The sequence below is a fragment of the Ostrinia furnacalis genome, unplaced genomic scaffold (genome assembly GCF_004193835.3).
Source record: "Ostrinia furnacalis isolate ACB-3 unplaced genomic scaffold, ASM419383v2 OfSCF2491, whole genome shotgun sequence".
Taxonomy (NCBI): Eukaryota; Metazoa; Arthropoda; class Insecta; order Lepidoptera; family Crambidae; genus Ostrinia; species Ostrinia furnacalis.
This window is the reverse complement of record NW_021132730.1, coordinates 499,074-519,621: the sequence shown is the minus strand read 5'-3', so window position 1 is coordinate 519,621 and position 20,548 is coordinate 499,074. Positions and strand designations below refer to the sequence as shown.

Sequence of the window (20,548 nt, the reverse complement as noted above, 5' to 3'; positions counted from 1 at the left end):
GCTGGGGTGCTGACAAGCCTCATGTTTGAAGGGGAGATACGTGAACATCATGCAATTTTTCAACTGCTGAGACCGCTGAAAATTTTCATGAAGTTTCTAAAGCTGTTGATTTTTCCGTGTTTTCAGTTTCATCAGTTTGTTAATCTAAAAACTGTGACTCATCTTCGATTAACTCGAAACGTTTAACTAACACGCTGAATGTATCAAGATTTAGTCCAAAGTTTGTACAAACTTACGAACGATAGTCATACTAGATGCCAAAGTTCGGTGCCATCGTAGCGTGCCGCGAACCTTGAAATGCGAGCAAAGCTAGAGGGGTGATTCTTGGCTAAATGCTACGGAACAAACAACCAACGCCTACTGCTTCAAATCTTGAGATTTGAGCTTCAAGTGATAATTCAATGATGAATGTCTCATGATATTATTAATGATATCGAATTCAAACCCACTCGTAATAAAAGCATAGGGCTTATCACGAGGGATTAACAGGGCTATTAGCACACTATTAGTAATGTTTAAATCAAATTACTAATATTTTTTTATTAAATAACAATTTTACGTCTTTTTACTCTCGAAGAAGCGGAAGCCTCGATTTACTTCATAATAAAGGCTAGTCTCATAACACCAATCTTCATGAAGTTTTAAAAAGTACAGCGTTCAAGAATCGACACCAAAGCTTGCTAGCGCTATCATAAACAAGTTGTTTCAGTAATAAATTGCGAGTGCAAATGTTTATCGAAGNTATTGGTTTAGGTATAAGAATCCTTCTACATAGTAAATTGTTTCATCATCATCATCATCATTTCAGCCATAGGCCTCCCCCAATGATTTCCATGTTGATCTATTGGTAGCGGCCTGCGTCCAGCGCCAGAAGTACACTGTTTATTTTGACGTTAATGGAAAGGCCCACAAGGTGTACCGACGACATCATAAAGGAAAGGAAAGGAAAGGAAAGGAAAGCGCTGGACGCAGGCCGCTACCAAACGGTCAACATGAAAATCATTGGGGCATTGTTCAGCAGTGGACGTCCTATGGCTGAAATGATGATGATGAATGGAAAGGCTGCGCTACCTAGAACAAGTAGAACTGCAGGGGTGCTGACAAGTCTCATGTTCGAAGGGGAAATACGTGAACATCATGCAATTTTTCAACTGCTGAGACCGCTGGAAATTTTCATGAACTTTCTAAAGCTGTTGACTTTAGTTTCGTCAGTTAACAATTTAAAAACTGTGACTCATCTTCGATTAACTTGAAACGTTTAACTAACACGCTGAATGTATCAAGATTAAATGCCCAAAGTTTGTACAACTTACGGACGATAGTCACACTACTGATGCCAAAGTTCGGTGCCATCGTTGCGTGCCGCGAACCCTGAAAGGCGGGCGAGCTAAGCTAGAGGGGTGATTCTTGGTTAAATGCTACGAAACAAACAACCAACGCGTAGTGCTTCAAATCTTGAGATTTGAGGCTTCAAGTGATAATTCAATGATGAATGTCTCATGATATTAATGATATCGAATTCAAACCCACTCGTAATACAAGCATACCTAGCTTATCACGAGGGATTAACAGGGCTTTTAGTAATGTTTAAATCAAATTACTATTTTTTTTTAATAAATAACAATTTTACGTCTTTTTACTCTCGAAGAAGCGGAAGCTTCGATCTACTTCATAATAAAGGCTAGTATTATAACACCAATCTTCATGAAGTTTTAAAAAGTACAGCGTTCAAGAATCGACCCCAAAGCTTGCTAGCGCTATCATAAACAAGTTGTTTCAGTAATAAATTGCGAGTGCAAATGTTTATCGAAGCTGTCGTTGCAGTTTGCACACGGCATGTTTATGTAGTATGCTACCTTTAAACATACATAGTACTAGTACTACTCAGCTAGGTTCGTGTAGCTACACGTTAGAGTAAATACCTTAAACGAGTTCTTTGCTCTAACGACGCGCTGTATTTGATTTAAATTGATTAGAAGCTACACAACTTATTATGGTATACCTTATTGCATTGAAATAAGTACCGTAATTTAATCTTTTACACCGAAAGATAATCCAACTTAATTAAATTATAGTTCTACCACTAAAAGTGGTGTTGAAATACCTATATTAAAAATCATAAAGCCATTAATGTTTTGCAATAAGGCTTATAAAAAAGCGCTTAATTACACGTCCCTCAAAATATTATTTTCGTCAGCTCTGCAAAGTCACCCAACAGACAACAGCAAAAAATGTTTGGGAAAATCTATCCAAGTCATCATTTAGGAATACGGGCGGTGTGACTTGCAATATCTGGTGGCTCTTAGCAAAATATTTATCTTTCATAACTTGTTTTATTTTCAGATGTATGGACGTGGATGGAGATGGATTCATCTCGATGTACGAGCTGGAGTACTTCTACGAGGAGCAGATGCAGCGGATGGAGGCGATTGGCATCGAGACCTTGCCATTCAACGACTGTTTGTGCCAGGTAAGTAACTCAATTGATTCATTGACATTTTTTAAGTCATAATAAATACTCTACTGGTTAGGCTTTTCCATCTTATGGTGATCTGATAGTAAAAGGAACGTCCAGACACCTCCGAATCTAATGTTTGAAGATCCTTAAGTTCTGCGAAGCTTTTCACTGCCTGCCTGCCAGAGCAGTGTTTTTTCCTGGCCACTGCTCCACTCTAAAAGAAAACTATTTTTCAATGGATAAAAAATATGTGGGGCTCTCCTCTTTAGAATAACGAGACATACCTACCTACACGCTAAGATAAGCTGCCGCTAAGATCCATCAGTCGCGTTAAGTAGAAGCAACTATGAGGATTTAAGGAGAAACCTAGGACTTTTTCACGTTGGGAAATGCTTTTTTATGTGACAGGAAGGCAAAGGAGCATGTTTTTCGCATGGGCTATGTAGGACTCTCCCCAGCAGAAAGTTGGAGCCTCTAAAACCGAAACCCAATGAAACCTGACCAAACCATACCCTTTAATTGCCTTCTACAGATGCTAGACATGGTGCACCCAGCTATTGACGGCAAGATCACGCTGTCGGACCTGAAGCGCTGCAAGCTGACGCCGATCTTCTTCGACACGTTCTTTAACTTGGAGAAGTACCTCGACCACGAGCAGCGCGACCCGTTCGCGACACAGCGCGACTCGGATTGCGAGGTAAGTGCAAAATTATAAGCATTGAAGATAAAGATAAAGATATTTTTATTTATCAGAACATGTGCGACAATATTGCAACACAGAAAATAAATATATTTTTGGTGTTAGTAAGTAGGTTTTGTTAGTATCAACATGTCTTACCGATATTCGGCGTGTAGAAATTATAATTAAATTGAAGAACTCTACATGTATTGTGTTTGTGGAGGAAATCTGAAATATAGATTTCCTATCCTATCCATCAGGATTCAGCAGTATCAGCAGCATACTGTACTCAGAAATATACCCGACGAATATACAGGGTGTTGATTTCAATCCTCGCCATATTCAGAGAGTTGATTTTATCAGTAAAAAAATTGAGTTCGAAAACAATTTAAAACGAACTTTAACTTTACGTAGTCAAAGAAAAAAATACCTTTTACACTACCTACTTTAAGTGGCTTCCTTCAGGTAATCCAACATGATAAGCGAGCGATCCGCGTAGCTCGATGAGTGCCGCAGTGTAAACTATTGCAGTACTGCGAGCCACAGTACAGATGATTTCGCACGGCAATTATTTCGCTAAAAATTCCATTTTCGTTTGTAATTTTTTTTTGTGGATAATGAGTTTATGTAAGTCATAATAGATCACCTAAATAAATATGGCGAGGATTAAAATCAACACCCTGTATTAAACCAGCCCTGAAAATTATGAAATTAGAATTTGTTCTTTCTTCGACGAAATGGAATTCATAACAAAGGTACTGCTTATAACTCACATCCTTTATGTGTTGGGCTAAGTCCTTGTTAAAGAATTTCGATCTCGAAGAAATCACTATGAGCTGGTTACCAGCTTAGTCATCATCAAATACCTACTTCCGGGAAAAGTTATGATAGCACAAGTCAGCCTTTATTAGAGTTCTAACAACTAACAATATCATCGAAGGACATTCTCAACCCATGCTAATTAGGTAATGTTAAATATTTTTTACGACAATTTCTTATTTGTGTTTTCCAGATGTCAGAATGGGATAGATTCGCAGCTGAAGAATACGAACTACTAGTAGCGGAAGAAGGTGGCAGCGACGCACAGGACCAAATGTAAGATCCAAACTCACTAACTAACCGTTGAAATCCATCAATATTTACTTCAACTATTTATTTATAGCACTCGATAACTCTATTATTTCTCGCAAACAGGGAATTGTATAGGATAATGAAAGAATCGGAAAGAAAAAAGTGTATGAAACGATTCTATGAAATGTGCAGAAGCAACGGCCTCAACGGACTGAGATTGTACAAATAAATATATCATTTCACTTTGGTAACTATCGAACGAATATATTGAGACCCATGCGCACTAGGTGACTGCGGTAGACTACATCAGCATTTTGGAGCATTTTGAATGCACTTTTGTTCATGTCCTTAGAGGAACTATCATAGGATTCGCACATAACTTCGATTGTATCTACGCATTGATTTACAATATTACCTACACCGTGTACGATATGTTCTGAATGCAATCACGAGTTAAAATAACAAATCAACATGATCTATAAAATCCTATTCCTATCTTCATAATATTTTATACAATCATCAGTCATTTATTTCTATTAATTAATTTTATCATCTAGTTATTCGAATATTTCATTAATTTTCGTTGTACGTATTTATTTATATTTCTGTATATGTGTTAGAGATGAAACGGATATCCGGTAACTATCCGGTAGGCCGGATATCCGGCCTAAATTTACTATCCGGCCGGATACCGGATAGTAACTCACTATCCGGCCGGATACCGGATATTAAAAAACTACGACAATTTTCTATTAATAAAATGAAATACATTAATCTTTGAGGTAAATATCAATAAAATGGCTTATAATAATGACGGTTTTTGTTTAAAGTCCAAAAAGTTACAAAAGCCATATTAACAATATTAAGGNAATGCTATGATCTAGCCATCGGTTTCAAATAGGTAGGTAAGCATCTAGGGCGTTTCATAAAATTGGATTTGTCAGTATACACCTACGACCTACCCTGAAATTACGTCTGCCAGTGACCAATATAACAAATATCTCTCCGTTAATAGAATAATAAATTTTCGGCCTTGCAAAAGGCGTCCGATCGGTCTGTTGATAGCGAACTGGAGGATTCAGATGAAATCTAGAGGCCCTCATGGCCATTTTACATTTTATACACATACTATTTCTCCAATATAATACGAGGCAAATGTTTTTCAAATATTTTTCACACCAAAAGTGATGCTCTTTTGTTTATTTTAACACAAATGACATTGGGAACTTTTTGCCCCACTTTTCGAAAATTAGCGGACACAAACGAAACCTATCACAGATGATACTTAATATCCAATGAATTTCCATGCATTTTTTTTTCTCTCTTATATGGGAATATTGAGAAAATGAAGTTTTAATATTTTATTTTATTTTACATTTAAACTTTTTATTGCATCTAAATATTAATAACATCATCACAAAAATACGCCAAATGACATCTGTCGTTGTGATCTGTGCGCTCCCGTGTTTTTTAACTTATTACTGAACCAACTGATTGCTTTGTATTACGGACATTATCGAGTTTGCTCTTTGATTGGGTTTCGGTTTAAAATCGATAGACAAAACCGTTTTCAAGGTGTGCCGGGCCAATCCTGAGGTCCCGGGTTCGATTCCCGGCCGGGACAATAAAGAAAACGATCTTTTCACATTGTCTCTGGTTTGGGTGTGTTGTGGTTCGTCGTTCCCGATTTCCATAACACAATGCCTTAGCTACTTATTTTGGGTTGGAGTAATGTATGAGATGTTGTTTAAATTTTAATTTATTTATTATATTTTATTTATTTATATTATTTTATCTATATTATTTTATTTAGTTTTATTGGTTACTCTGCAATGCCAAACAACATAACATGTATAAATGTCAAATCATTTTAGACAAATATATTTTCCACATACGGCCGAATACTGAAACACTACTCAAATCTGTCACTCAGCTGACGGGCTCCTAAATTTAAGTATCCTTCAATTTTAAATGGTATTCTCAAACGTTACTNTTACGCAACAAGTAAACTAATTTAATTTTCGCTATTCAATCACACACTCACGATAGCAACCGAAATCGCCCGTTGATCTGCCCCCTAGACAAGTGGCAAAATCTGACAATCTATTCGGACGGATTCGATTTTCGAAAAGTGTGACTAGTCTAGTCTACTAATACCCACTGATCGCCTTCGAAGCACTTGTGCGGCGCTAAACTCGTCACGACATGCAACGAGACAATGGGCCAACTATCCGGCCGCCGGATATCCGGCTATCCGGTCTAGCAGCTGGCCGGATATCCGGTATCCGGTATCCGGCCAAACAACTATCCGTTTCATCTCTAATATGTGTATGTCTATGTATATTATGTATTCGTCTTTTAATTTCTTTATGTTCATTAGAATTTATATTAATTTCTTTCATCAGGGAGGAAGACAGAACAGGCTATGCTAGGGTAAGAATGTGTTCGTGAATTGCAGTGTCTGTATTGTGAATTTTGAATTGAAAACTGTCCTTGGACTCCAATATGCTTGACAAATTGAGCTTGAATGATTTCTTCAGTTGGACGTCGACATGCATTCGCTAATCATGGATATTTCCGCTTTTAAGTGTGAACATTCTCAATTCTGTTGTTCTTTTTCGCGTCCGATATTTAAATCATAAACTCTCGCACCTTGGAGTTCCACGCTGTCGATTTCGCTTGAAGGTCATCGTCTGCCTTACTGATGAAAATATGTATCCATGTAAATATCGTCCCGCCCCGTCACATCGATTCAGTGCTTTTGTTTGTCAATAATAAGAACGGCGCATTCAGGCATGCCGCAACACTAACATGATATGACCTTTCACTTGCATTCAGTACATATTTTAATATTCCAGTAAGGAATTATGGGTATTCCGCTAACAGATTTTTCGTGAATTTCAGCTCATACGATGAGACAGACGAGGACTGTCTATCGCCGAACCTAGATGAGATAACCAACACTGAAGTGGTCGAAGACTCGAGCGTGGAAGAGTCGACGCTTAGCGAGGGGCTGCCGGGGCCCGCGGGGCGCCTGCGGGAGCCCCCGGGGCCCAACAACGCCGCCGGCTACGTCAACCTCAGCTCCATATACTCCATCGGCAGCAACGACAGATGGAACCAAAATCAACCAGCTCCCAAAAACGGCCTCCCCGATAAGAAGCTACCGGAAAAACCAATACCACCAGAAAAACCAGTCAGCCTCATGATGGTCAACGGCAAAATGGATAACAGGTACTCCGGTTTCGGGAACAACAGTTTCTTATACTCCCATCTTCTAGCGGGCGGGGCTCGAGCGAAGGACCCGCCTTCGTATACAGCAGCGACGAGCGGGGCTTTGTTCGACAAGGACAAGAAGGCGACGTCGCCCGTGAAGACCAAATCCCCGGTCACGAGTCCTGTGAATGGGGTCAATAAGATATCTGATAACTACGAGAAGGCGGTGGCCGAGCGGCTGTCTCCTCAGAGGGAGGTGGCCAGGCTGAACCGGAGCAGTGTCTTCAGCAAAGTTAATACGGGCGTGGTCGCCAACAAGGTGAAGAAGACCAAACCTCGCGACGATGAGTACGACGACTACGCAAGAGACAGTGACGAGTGCTCCATATAGGGACGTGCCAGACCCTAGTTCAGTGTACACCAAAGATCGGAAACGTGCAATTCGTTGTGCCGGCAGGCGAATCTACCCTTAGACTTAGAATTTTGAACGTTACCGTTGTGTTTGACAGAGGAATATTTTTTCAGCGTATCCTAGTGGTTGATACGTGCCTTGTGACAGTGTAGACGCGAATAGTGATGGTAGGACAGTGCGAACCGAACTTCTCATAGAATAGTAAGTAACAGCATTTCGTTAGTGTATAATTTAAACGTATAATCCAGAGGTTTGTGTTTGTTTTGATTGTTTACGTCTCAAAGTATCTAAGCATATCAAATGTTTAATTTTGTTTGCGTGAATTGTATCTGTATACACTGATTAGTTTTCTCCTTCACTTAAGTAGTTGTTAAGTCGTTTTAACCGTCGTTAGGTACTCCGTCATCAAACAAAAAATCACTCATATCATGTCGCTCCATCCAAGTCAAATTGTTTAAAACTATATTTAGGTATGCTTGGTACTGGATCTTATAAAGTTTATGTAATCAAAAATCTTCAACTTTCAATTAAAAATAAAATAAGAAAACTTTAATTCAACTTAGAACTTTAACATCGTACTAATTTCTACCTATTTGTCTATGCTACCCGGTTTATTCTCTAATCATCAAATCTTATCGAAGACAGTAGGTAGCTTTGGACGACTATCACTTTTGTGTCATCTTGCATCGACAATATTAAGTTGAACATTCTCGAGACTTTGAATGTGGTTCTATTCTGGAACTCCCTGTAAAAGTCTTTCATTCAACCAGTTGCCTGTTGACTCCTATCAGTAAGTAAATTTCATCTATCACTCAATTGCAGCATTTGCAGCTCATCACAGAACTATTCAGTATTATCTCAGAGTCAAAATAATAAAAAAAATCGTCCATAACGCTTTATTAAACTTTATTTAAGAAAAGAAATCAGTATGAGAAACACGCACAGACTAATAAATTAGCATAGTGACTAGACATGTAATAAATATTTTTGATAAGGTACAGTTGACGTCGTATTTCGTCTATGTACGTTGTATCTTACTGGTAACGAGAAAAGGAGAAAGAGCGGTGTTAAATTAAAGATTTAAAACAATTACTAGTGGCCGTGATTGTCGACCTAATACTTATGACGAGACTATTTTGTAGTCTCTATAATTTTACCTTTTCTGAAAGCATATCGAATAGCACCTCCAAAGAGTCTGGGTTATTTGATGGTATGGCGTCATTATTAAAGTAGTTAGAAGATAATGGTTCCTTGTCAGGACTACGGAACCATAAAAAGGTCATAGTGTCTGCCTATGTAACTTTACTATGAAGCAAAACGCCAAATTGATCGGTGTTATTACAATTAAATAAGTATCTAGATCACAGGATTTATCTTTTCGAAGAGTAATTTTACACTCGCAAGTCTACTTAAGACGGATCATAAAGAAAAGTCCGTTTCTAAAAGTTTCCATTCTTACGGAGTTTAGAAATTTTCTAAGTTTCCTCCATTCTAGTTTCTTTAAACTACTGTATACCTGTTGGGTAAAAAATACAGTATAGGGACCAAAGGTCAACTTTTTCGCAACAAAAAACCTCAAAATTGTGCCCTTGTGAAAAACGAAACTCGAGTAAGGACTCTTTGGAGTGTTATGTGGTATTGTGCCCAAGTGGCAGTTAGCACCTACCTAATAGCTGTTAAAATAATGACAATTTAGCGAAGGCAGCTGTATCATAATGCTTCTTAGGTAATGCTAGGTAGATCTTAGATTAACTCTAGTCTGCGGGTGCTGGCGTCGAACTAAGACGGTCTACTACATCGGCGTGGTAACATACAAAATATAGCAATGTCCTTCATAAAACATTACCTACCACAACCAAAGAGAGGGTGGTTCAAACGTCGTCTTATTATAATTTACAAAAGTTCTCCATTGTTTCAAAATTGTTAAGGTAATTTAGAGTTACCTAAGAACATTGTCGGTTATAGTTTTAAAAACTCAAAATGTATGATTTTACCCATACATTTAAAACTAACAACCCCGTGCCTAATTTACGTACCTAAGCCTAATTTCAACCCACTTCTAATACGTAATTATTATAATATTTATCCATTATTTCAAATGTATTTCTATACCTTCTTACTTACTAATATTACGACTAGTCATTTCAAAATTCTTTATTTACAATCCTCAACTGAACTAACTTTACCAATTTATTAACCAAATCAATTGTTCACATTTTAATAAATTTTATTAATACGTTGTGTACTGTTAATTAGTATAATTTTTATTAAAATTTATGGTATGTTTTAAATACCTACCAGTTTGAGCTTAGCTGTTTATGTAGGTAAGGGTAATGTAATTTAGTTAATTAATTGAGCAATTAGGTCTGTTTATAATTAAGTTACCGTATAATTATTGCGATTGAATTTCAATATGTTGTTTGGGCTGAGTGTATATTTTGCGTAGTATTGAAACAAGTCTCATAAAAAATAAACTCGGCGGTCTAAAATGGTGGAAAGGTAAAAATGCCTATAGCATTAAGTAAAGATAAAAAAATTAATAGATTTTATTTGCATTTATACAGCTTTTTAGCGAAAAGTATAAAAAGTATACCAATTGAATAAAAATGCTATAAGTATTTCCAAACGCACTGTGTCAATAAGTATGTATTGTGCAGCTTATTTATGACATTGTGACTTGTTTTAATACATACTTACACAACATTTTCTATGTAATTTTATTAATACGTTGGCTATTTGAAAATACTGCTTCCATTCTGAAACCCCAAGCCATTTTTTTAAAATAGTGCCATTATTGTTATACTTACTGAAACTTTCATGAACATTTTGTAAGTAGTTAGTGCAGTCAGATTATTACAGATTAATTAATACAATCACCGTAAATGCATTAGATATGTTAAGGGTTTCATGTTATGTGGCGGGCATATAGTGGCTTGCGACATTTTCTTTCATGAAATAACGCTGAAAAGTCGGGCATCATACACTACAATCCGCAAACAAAACCATCGCATTTCCTTGACAATATCTTATAACAATAAACTTTTCCCCAGTGTAGGCGTTTATTTATTTATTGTGTACGCCAGAAACTAAAGAAAAAGAACTTCGTAATGAACTAGTTATGTTACTTAGATATGATATTACTACGGATTTCGTAGCGCGTGGTGCTAGAAGAAGTTTTCCGCGCGTTGTAAGTATAGGTATTTTCACGGATTACAGCAATTTGAAATGTTATTTTCATGAAATTTTTGATCTGATTGTGCCTAGCTATAAAATTAAATACTCGTAGGCTGTCTTTTTATGTTTTTTTAATGAAATTCTAAGGGAGACGACGTTTTTCTAATTATGTATGAATTTAATCTTTTCCAGCTTATTTAATTAGATAACACATTAGTCGAATATATTATCTAATTATTAGTTATACTACTTATACATATATTTTAGAAAAATGCGATTATTAATTATATTTTAATAACGCGAAACATAATATTACGATGTAAAAGAAATTTTTAACATTTAAATGTTTTGATTTTCCCTAAATTCATAAAATATATTTATTTTAAAATAAGACTTATTATTTACGTATTTATGTATAATAACACGAAGTAGACGACCAGTTGTAGACTGTCATTACTAGAAAATACATAAGTAATTTTGAATAATAAGAACACGAGATTACTTACCAATCATTGTTAATGTAAGGATTTTTTTACAAAATAGTGGTGACATAGTGATGGTGTGTTAACATGGTGACAGACCTATTGTTAAGTATCCTAATAAAGTACATCATTGTATTTAAATAAATTCGTTTCATTTCTTCTTAGGGGGCTGGGCTGAGGTTATTTAAATCAAAAATACATTTAAGTAAGGTATCAGAAAATAAGTCATAGGTCTTCGTTCATTGAAGTCAGAAAGTCTTTTAGTTTCAATCTGTATTCTAATAGCTGAACGACTCTTGGGGACAAAACTCCCCAAGAGCACGGCCAAGAGTACTACTACCAACTGGGGACACATGAGTAAAGAAAAGGAACAGAGACAAAGCTACTATACGAATGCGCTGTGATAGGTACATCACTACAAGTGCAACGCGTGTGTGTGCGTGACCACTGGCCGCTTGTCACGTATGAGCCGAAACCGCTTCAAACTAGATCAGCCAGCGGTCAATCTCAGGGCATGCAGGCGTGACGCGACGCTCGAACGTCGTGCGTGTTTTGTTTTGAAGGTAAAAGATACTTCGTACCAGAAGTTTCAGGGGGGGGGGGCTAAGGGGGGGCTAGCCATTGAAGTGTGGGGTTGCAAATTTAGGATAGTTTTCAAGATGGGGAGGTGTAGGAGACTTCATACCAGAGGTTTCAGGAGGGGAGGCTAGGGGGGTCTGGTAGGAAGAAGGTGGGGTTGCAAATTTAGGGGTTTTTTCAAGTTGGGGAGGTGTAGGAGACTTCATACCTGAAGTTTCAGGAGGGGGGCTAGGGGGGCAGGTGGTTGGAAGGTGGGGTTGCAGATTTAGATGATTTTCAGTTGGGGAGGCGTAGGAGACTTCATACCAGAAGTTTCAGGAGGGGAGGCTAGGGGGGGGCAGGTGGTTGGAAGGTGGGGATAAATTAAATATCGTTTTCAGATCGAAATGAGTATTGTTTTGAAGACCCGGTTTGTGAGTGTTACAATATCAAATTCCAACCACAAACTGTATTTAAAGGAAAGTTGTTGGTATTGGCTGGACAAGTTCGAGATGTAGAAGAATTAAGAACAAAACAAGGGCAGAGTTAATAATTTCACGCTCTCATCATAAGGCAAACATCTGTGCACAACAACTACTGTGACTCATTTTTGTACTACCACGTTGTATAGTCTAGTTATTTCCAAATTGTAAACGGCTATTAAACCAGCCCTATCGAAATACAGTCCACTGTTTTATTTTAGTTCCCAGTATGACCCTTTTCATGCGATTAATTAATGTTATTAAAATGTATTATGTAGAATCGCTTTGCCATTGACAGATACATCTGATGACAGAGCTCACATTATTTCTACTTTTGACCACCATGAGCGCTGCGATAGATTATGTTACCCCCACCTAGTACTTCGCACCCAGCGAATACATGTCATAGCAAGTTTGGTTTATTAACACTATTTTGTATAGCCTGACCAGTGGGTCTAGACAAAGTGCAAATTATAATCGCAAACCAGTCGAAAAGCGGTCGAAAAGTCCCTTTTTTGTATGGAATTCAGGAACATAAAAACCCTGGCATAGAGGCGCGTCAATTGCATTTGATAGTGCAACACTGAGTACAGTCGTACCTGTGTTAAATTTATAGGCTAACTTTATGTATCAGGATTCAGGATTACGGGCTAATTTGATATTTTCATAAATTAACGAAAAAATATTATTATAGATAACCTGGTTTAAATAAATTAAATGAAACTATCAATCGAGCTAGTAGGATTTATTTTATTATTCATCAATAATCAAATTCAGAACTTGAATACTCAACTGCAATGTTTGCTCATGAACGCTTCAAACTCGGTACTTCTTTCCCAATTCCATAAAATTCAACACTTAGAAAGTGACAAAAAATTTTAAAATAGGTAAGTAGTTGAAACAAACCACAGCTAATTTTCATAGTGGACTGTACTATGCGATAAACATGTCAGTCAATTTGACAACCTTTGTCGGAAACATTATTCAATGAAAATATTATTGTCCGAACCCTTAGTATTTCTCTTCGACAAATACTTTAACATATTGTAAACCACTTTTCTTTCACGACTATAAAAAGATTTTAGCAATTTAATTCACAAAATCAATTGCGCACATTTAAAATAAAGTTTGTTTACACTTTGACAGCAATAGACTGACATGCAAGGTGACATGACTATGAAGTTTTCAGTTCTTCTTCTTCTTCTTCTTTTATTTTGGCGACGTTAATGTTGCCATTAAAAGAAATTAGTACCATTAGTTTTCCGCAACATGGCGAGGGTTTTTATGTTCCTGGTCAGGCTATAATCAAAAAACAAGGTTTGGTCGATGGCGGCTGCGCGAAAATAAAAAGACGCCAATGAGGGCTATCGTTTTTATACTTAACAGTTGGCACCCCTGGCGATTGACAGGACCTTACTCTACAGTGGCGCCATCTTGATGAGTGCAAATGCGATAGTCCTCCTACCACTTTAGCGCTCACCAGTCAGCGCCACTGTCTTCGCTACTAGCAAGTGACAGGACCTTACTCTACAGTGGCGCCAACTGGTGAGCGCTAAAACGATAGCCCTCATTTCCGGCATTGTCTTTGATAACATAATTTTATTGTTTTTAATTGTCATACAAAATAGAATTTATAAAATCCGATTTGTATGAAAAATATTTTTTTTATAAATAAAATAAGTTTCGTGTTCTTTGCATCAAAAATCCATTAAAAAATTACATGTCCATTTGACAGATGACACTAATGACATGATACTGACATGCAGCTGCAGCTGATAGAGAGCAAAATATACCTTCAATCCAGGGTTGCCAACTCTACGTATTTTTACGTAGATCTACGTATTTTAAGCCTTCCTTGCAAACCTACGAACTTTAGTCCCAGAATCTACGTATTTTCTATCAAATTTGCAAAATAGGCTGAATGGGCATCGTTTCCTTTACTTTCGCGAAAAAGTTCGATCATGGTTCCAATCACGGTTATTTGGCATGTGGCAAAAGTCGGAACTAATGTTATTTTGACATTTCCCCATAGAAAAAATGCTGTACAGCGCCCCCCTGTAAATGTCACTGACACTATAAAAATATTTCGAACTAAGATTGTGCTAAGATTTCGAAGGTGTTGTTGTATTTCGATATTTTTCAACTTCCTTCCTTCTTTTCAACAAATATAATTATGTATAAATTTAATTTGTCTGAAAATGATACACAATAAAAGTGTACTTTACTACTTTTAGGGTAATATAAATTGTCGTTTTATTACTTTTACCTACCCCTACTCTCTTCATTTCACTCAGAAAAAAAATTACGTAGATCTACGTATTTTCTATATGGAAATTGTACCATTTCTACGTAATTTTCTAATCTGTCCTACGACTTTTTCAAAATCCGAGTTGGCAACACTGCTTCAATCAACGTTTTAAATGTTGAAGCTGAAAACAGTTGTACAGAAAACTTTAGCTAGTTTTTTAATTAATAAAAACGTGTATAAAGCTTCTAAGATGCCTTTCTACGCCGTTGCGAAAGGTCGGACTCCCGGAATATTCATGAATTGGGCGGACTGCGAAGCTCAGGTCAAAGGCTTTTCTGGTGCCAGATACAAGAAGTTTGACACAGCTGATGCAGCTCAAAAATTTATTACTGATGTGGTTAGTCATAATATTTTACCAGCATCTAATTCTTTCAATAAACCAAAAAACCAGCCAAGTTCGTCCAATAAAAACCTTAAAAGAAACTATTCTAATTCTTCTAATTATGGAAACAGTAACAGTTTTCAACCAACCAGTAGCAGCTTAAAAAATCAGAAGCGCAAAGATCAAAACAGCGATGAAGACGCCGGATTCTCAGACGGGTCTGATGACTTGAACACAATTTTGACTAAACAGTTGGATGATGTAGAAAAGAGGCTGAAAGGTTTTGAGAAAAATGTTGACAAAATCATAAAGAAAAACACTAAAAGTTATAAAGGTGGGGAAAGGAAAGCTATTATGATAGAGCCTCCACAGCCAAAGAGAAGAAAAACTAGTGGAGGGTCCGATTTTGAAACGGACAATGATGGTTATGTGCAAGTATATACAGATGGAGCGTGCTCTGCCAATGGTCGCAGCGGAGCGAGAGCTGGTTTAGGAATCTACTGGGGTGAGGCACACCCTCTGAACACCAGTGAACCAGTATCGGGTCGTGCTACAAATAATTGTGGAGAAATTCAAGCTGCAACAAAAGCTATCAAACTCGCTATGCAAAATGGTGTGACAAAGCTGTCTATCAACACTGATTCTAAATTTCTCATCAATTCAGTGACCAAATGGATGCCAGGTAATTAGAAAAGTGCTTTCTGTTATTGAAAACAATTTTGTTTTTTAATTAATCACTATTTCTCCTAAAATGTATTTTTAATGGTTTGTGTATTTCACAGGTTGGAAAAGAAAAGGATGGAAATTACAATCAGGAGAGCCAGTCAAAAATGAGACAGACTTTAAAGACCTTGATAGTGTTCAGAATAAGCTTGATATAAAATGGAATTATGTTGAGGCACATCGAGGAATTCATGGCAATGAAATGGCTGATCAGCTAGCTAAAGCAGGAGCAGCTATGAATCAATCAAAATAAATGACTGAAGCATTTGTTAGCATGTAATCTAAACCTTTGATAAGGTTCTCTTGTGATAATTTTTGAAGAGTTTTGTTTAAGAATGATAAGTATATGTAGTAATACTATGTAATGTGATTCGGAAGTCCCCAACAAACATAGCCATGCAGGCATGAAGAAATTAATAATGATAGAAAACATCTAAGGATTTTTGTGATTGTATGGTACCTATTCTTGCAAAGTTATTTTTGTAAACTAATTAATAGATAAAGGATAAACAAAAACTGTAAAAATAAATGTTTGTTGAAAAATAAAGCTGATTATTCTGTACTAATTTGTTTTTGCTTATCATAGCAGTAGGTATAAATAAAAAAATCTTAATATATTGACATTAACTTTATTGAAATGAAACTAAAACATTTCTGACCTTATGGCTAGAAGCTCCTTATGGTAATGATAAGACTATTTACACAAATGCTACTACTTGGATCATTAGACAGAGATATTTGGATGAAAAGTAATTTCAAAACAGAAACCATCCAAAATTATAAAATGTACATCCAATATTACCGAATTCGCGCATGTAGTTCAGTAACTGTATTGCAGCATGTGCAAGTGCATGTATAAAAAAATAGATACACAAGGTAAACAAATTATACTACCACGATTATTTCATTAAAATAATAATGTTCATTTATCATTGTGTATGATATGAAAAGAATATATTCAACCAGTTAAATGGTTAAGATTATGAATACAAGACGGTATTAAATCATTGCGAGAACTAAAATAAATGTTGAGAAACCTAATTAAAGAGCAGTCTTAAAATATTGGATAGCATTCAAGATACAAAATTATTATGAGTCACATTTTTATGTTTATTTGTATTGATGTCATATCTGTAACACTATTTCTAAACTTACAATAGTCATTAATATTGTATTTACAATCCAGAATATTAAAATACAATTGCGGTAAACAAGACAACTGCTATTAAAATAATACTTATAACAGGTATTCAAATAGCTTATCAGATATGAGATATTCTGTCTATTGTCTAGTAAAAATAAATTTGTATGGAGTAAGGTGCATAAGATTTTGCATTTGGAATTATGTACTCGAAAAATACCTAAAAACTTACTTCATTTAATAAATCCACAAAGTATCGAACAAAGTGAAAACATTATCGCCTATTTCGAGAGACAGTTTGTCATTGGACGATTATAATCCGTAATTATTGTAACATAACGAAATCCTGAAAAAGTGCAATTTCGTATGCCACATTTAATATTGCATATTAATTAAATATTAATACTCTTAGCAATAGGATACATGATATACATTACAGTTTTTGTTTAATTAACTTAGAAAACATAATTGTATTTATTTTCAGGTTCCAGACTGTCAGGCTCAATAATACCACAAATTCACAACCAATTTACAAACAAAGATGACTGTAATGCAACCAAAAACTTTTATTTTTACTAGACTATGTTGCCACCAAACGAATTCTGTGAGTGATGTATTCCAACGACAAGTATACCACATAACAGTTACAAGTTAGTATACAAACAATTCCCGTCGTAAATGTTCATATCAAAATATACAATGACTCATGCGATTTACAAAATATTTACAGATATTCGAAATATGAGTATAATAACTTTGCACAATACANTTGCACAATTGTAAAGTTACGGTAGATTTATCAAATTATCATCCTTCAAAATGCTTTAACAGCACTCATTAAATGCGGAAACTATAAGACACCTATGTATAATTTAAAAAGATTTACTTAGTCGTAAATCATTAACTTCTCATCTGACTAAATGCTACTATTTACAGGACTAATGTATCCATTCTAATAACAATGGCTGATTGAACAGATTTTCCAAAACCTACTGTGACATGGCTCAATATGAGTGTTTTTTGTGAGCAAACACGCAAATAATTAACAACCAGATCCTACTAATATTATAAATGCGAAAGTTTGGATGTCTGGATGGATGTTTGTTACTCTTTCACGCAAAAACTACTAAACGGATTTTGGTGAAACTTTACAGTATTATTCTTTATAACCCAGAAATAGGCTATAATTTATGACGATCTGTGACAAACTAAATTTCACGCGGGTGACCGCGGCTTCACCTAGTACCGGCAAAAGCTAGTATTACATACATTAGCAGATGTTTTAAGCCACATCACATATTATTATCTTAACTGGGATAGAGAATAGATAGATGGGTTAAAACCCATACGGTTTCAATGTCACTGGATATTATAAGTGGGGCTGCATGTAGAAGAAATAGGTTATAATCACTTAGAAATTATTTCATAAAATAATATAAATATTCGCAAGCGTAGGTTCGAACTCTACCAAAGAAGATACGAATATGTAAAGTTGAGAAGAAAAGAAATTGTTAGCAGTACGGTTTCGACAACTGCGGAGATCACAATCGAGTAGAGATCTAGTTAATCACTCACAATCATCTCATAGAAGGAAGATTGTGTACTAATTTAAAGACAGGTAAAAAATGCTCGCTTTTGCAGTGACATTATCGCCAGAGATGTGAACAAAACGGTGTCATGTTCTAAAACAACCCCACTTTTTCTAATTATTTTATTCTAAACACGTAAACCAACGTACTTAGCCAATCACCTGGTAGTCACAGAGTTGTCTATTTTGAACATTATCCAGATAACATAAGGTTCAAACTTGAAAAATATTGTTTCTATACTGGTTAAAACGTTTAAAAACTAAGTCAGGCTCATTGTAGCTGCAGGCAGTATCAGTGTGTAAAGCCTGGTCCGTGAGCACGTAGAATTTTGTCCAATGACCCCAAGCTACCCATCCTTATCGCTCGCGCGTAATTATATTGCTGTCGCGACTGTGCGACGGGCGCCCGCAGTGAGTGTGCAAGCGCGACAGCAACATAATTACGCGCGAGCGATAAGGATGGGTAGCTTGGGGTCATTGGACAAAATTCTACGTGCTTACGGACCAGGCTTTAGTCTATTGTTTGCTAATCGATTACAATGACGTCACCAGACCACTGTGGAGCTGTGTGCAGCAATCCTCAGGTGTAGTGGTACTGGATGGTGTGTGCGCGGCGAGGCGGCGTCGTGACCTGGTTTGTGGTGTTTCCGCCGACTATGAGGTAGCCGCCCGATGTCATCATTTTGTTGGTGGTGGCGTTCTCTTCGTTATTCGGCATCTGACACACAAAATTCGTTTTAAACCAATCAAATTTAACACGCCTAGTTAATCATCAGCATCGCTGCAGGAGGCCTGTAGCGGCCTAGATAGGCTGCTTGCTTTCTGGGGGGATCTGGGTTGGTTCTAGGAAGATAAATCACAAATCGCGCATGGTCCAATCAAGATGCTAAATGCGATTCGATTGCCCTGCAAAACTAACTACAACCACGCCTAGTTCTCGACTTCAGTTTCATTTAAGTGACCTGATGATGATGATGATGATAGATTACTAAACAGAACCGTATGTAAAAAAAAGTAGTAGAAATTACAAATATTTGAATATTTAAGGCAGAGTTGCACCATCTTACTTTAACAAACGTCAAAAGTCTGTCCAGCTTCATACTAAAAACACCGAATATTGTTATAGGTACGGTTAAAGTAAGGTGGTAAAACTCAGCCTTAATGTTTTGTAACAGTCGTTTATATTTTATTGCGTACTATACATATATTCACCATTAATTAATTATATAATTTACTTTAATCACTAAATTAATCAAATAGTAATATTCTCAGTTAATCATAATCATAATTTGGAGTCTATAAATGAATCGATTAAACTGGCAACACTGCCTCAGTCCGCCATTCGAATTGCGAAACCCGTCGGGTATTGTTGTGCAGCGAGAGTGGTGAAAGTGAAAATAAAGACTATTCCGAAGTTCGTTGTTTTCGTCAAGAACCGATCCTTCTGAGCTTTTTCAGTTTTATCACAGAATAATAATAAGTACTACGTACAGAAGTTTCACTTCGCGAAGGTATTTAAAAAAATGTATGCTCAATGTCATTAACAATATGGTGTAATTTAGCCTGTCTCAAGAGTCAAGCACCATTTTGTTGACAAACGTCAGTGATCGGCACTGCGCCCAAGCTATAGGGCTGACTTCGGTAAAATGATGTGACATGAGGTGCCAAACTGCGGAAAATGGCGGAGGAAATACATGATTTATAGCCTGACCAGGAACATAAAAACCCTCGCCATGTTGCGGAAAACTAATGGTACTAATTTCTTTTAATGGCAACAGTAACTGAAAACTTCATTGACATGTCACCTTGCATGTCAGTCTATTGCTGTCAAAGTGTAAACAAACTTTATTTTAAATGTGCGCAATTGGTTTTATGAATTAAATTGCTAAAATTTTTTTATAGTCGTGAAAGAAAAGTGGTTCACAATGTGTTAA

General features: G+C 36.4%; 2 protein-coding genes across 3 annotated transcripts in view; both read left to right on the top strand.

Annotated features, from left to right (window-relative positions):
• The window catches only part of LOC114355713 (serine/threonine-protein phosphatase 2A regulatory subunit B'' subunit delta), a 165,928-nt gene extending 154,387 nt beyond the window's left edge, over positions 1-11,541 (top strand). The window contains exons 8-12 of one of the 2 annotated variants that reach the window (XM_028308685.1): positions 2,344-2,470; positions 2,991-3,155; positions 4,150-4,232; positions 6,614-6,641; positions 7,113-11,541. In XM_028308685.1, coding sequence (XP_028164486.1) covers positions 2,344-2,470; positions 2,991-3,155; positions 4,150-4,232; positions 6,614-6,641; positions 7,113-7,124 — 415 coding nt within the window. In that variant the 3' untranslated portion in view covers positions 7,125-11,541. The remainder of the gene's footprint in view (positions 1-2,343; positions 2,471-2,990; positions 3,156-4,149; positions 4,233-6,613; positions 6,642-7,112) is intronic. The other variant, XM_028308684.1, reaches the window with a different exon arrangement.
• Positions 11,542-14,308: 2,767 nt separating this feature from the next.
• On the top strand, positions 14,309-16,368 carry rnh1 (ribonuclease H1). Its single transcript, XM_028308760.1, has 3 exons — positions 14,309-14,325; positions 14,935-15,844; positions 15,945-16,368. The coding sequence occupies exons 2-3, from the start codon at positions 14,953-14,955 to the stop codon at positions 16,136-16,138; spliced, it is 1,086 nt and encodes a 361-aa protein (XP_028164561.1). The 5' UTR covers positions 14,309-14,325; positions 14,935-14,952; the 3' UTR covers positions 16,139-16,368.
• The last annotated feature ends 4,180 nt before the right edge of the window (positions 16,369-20,548 follow it).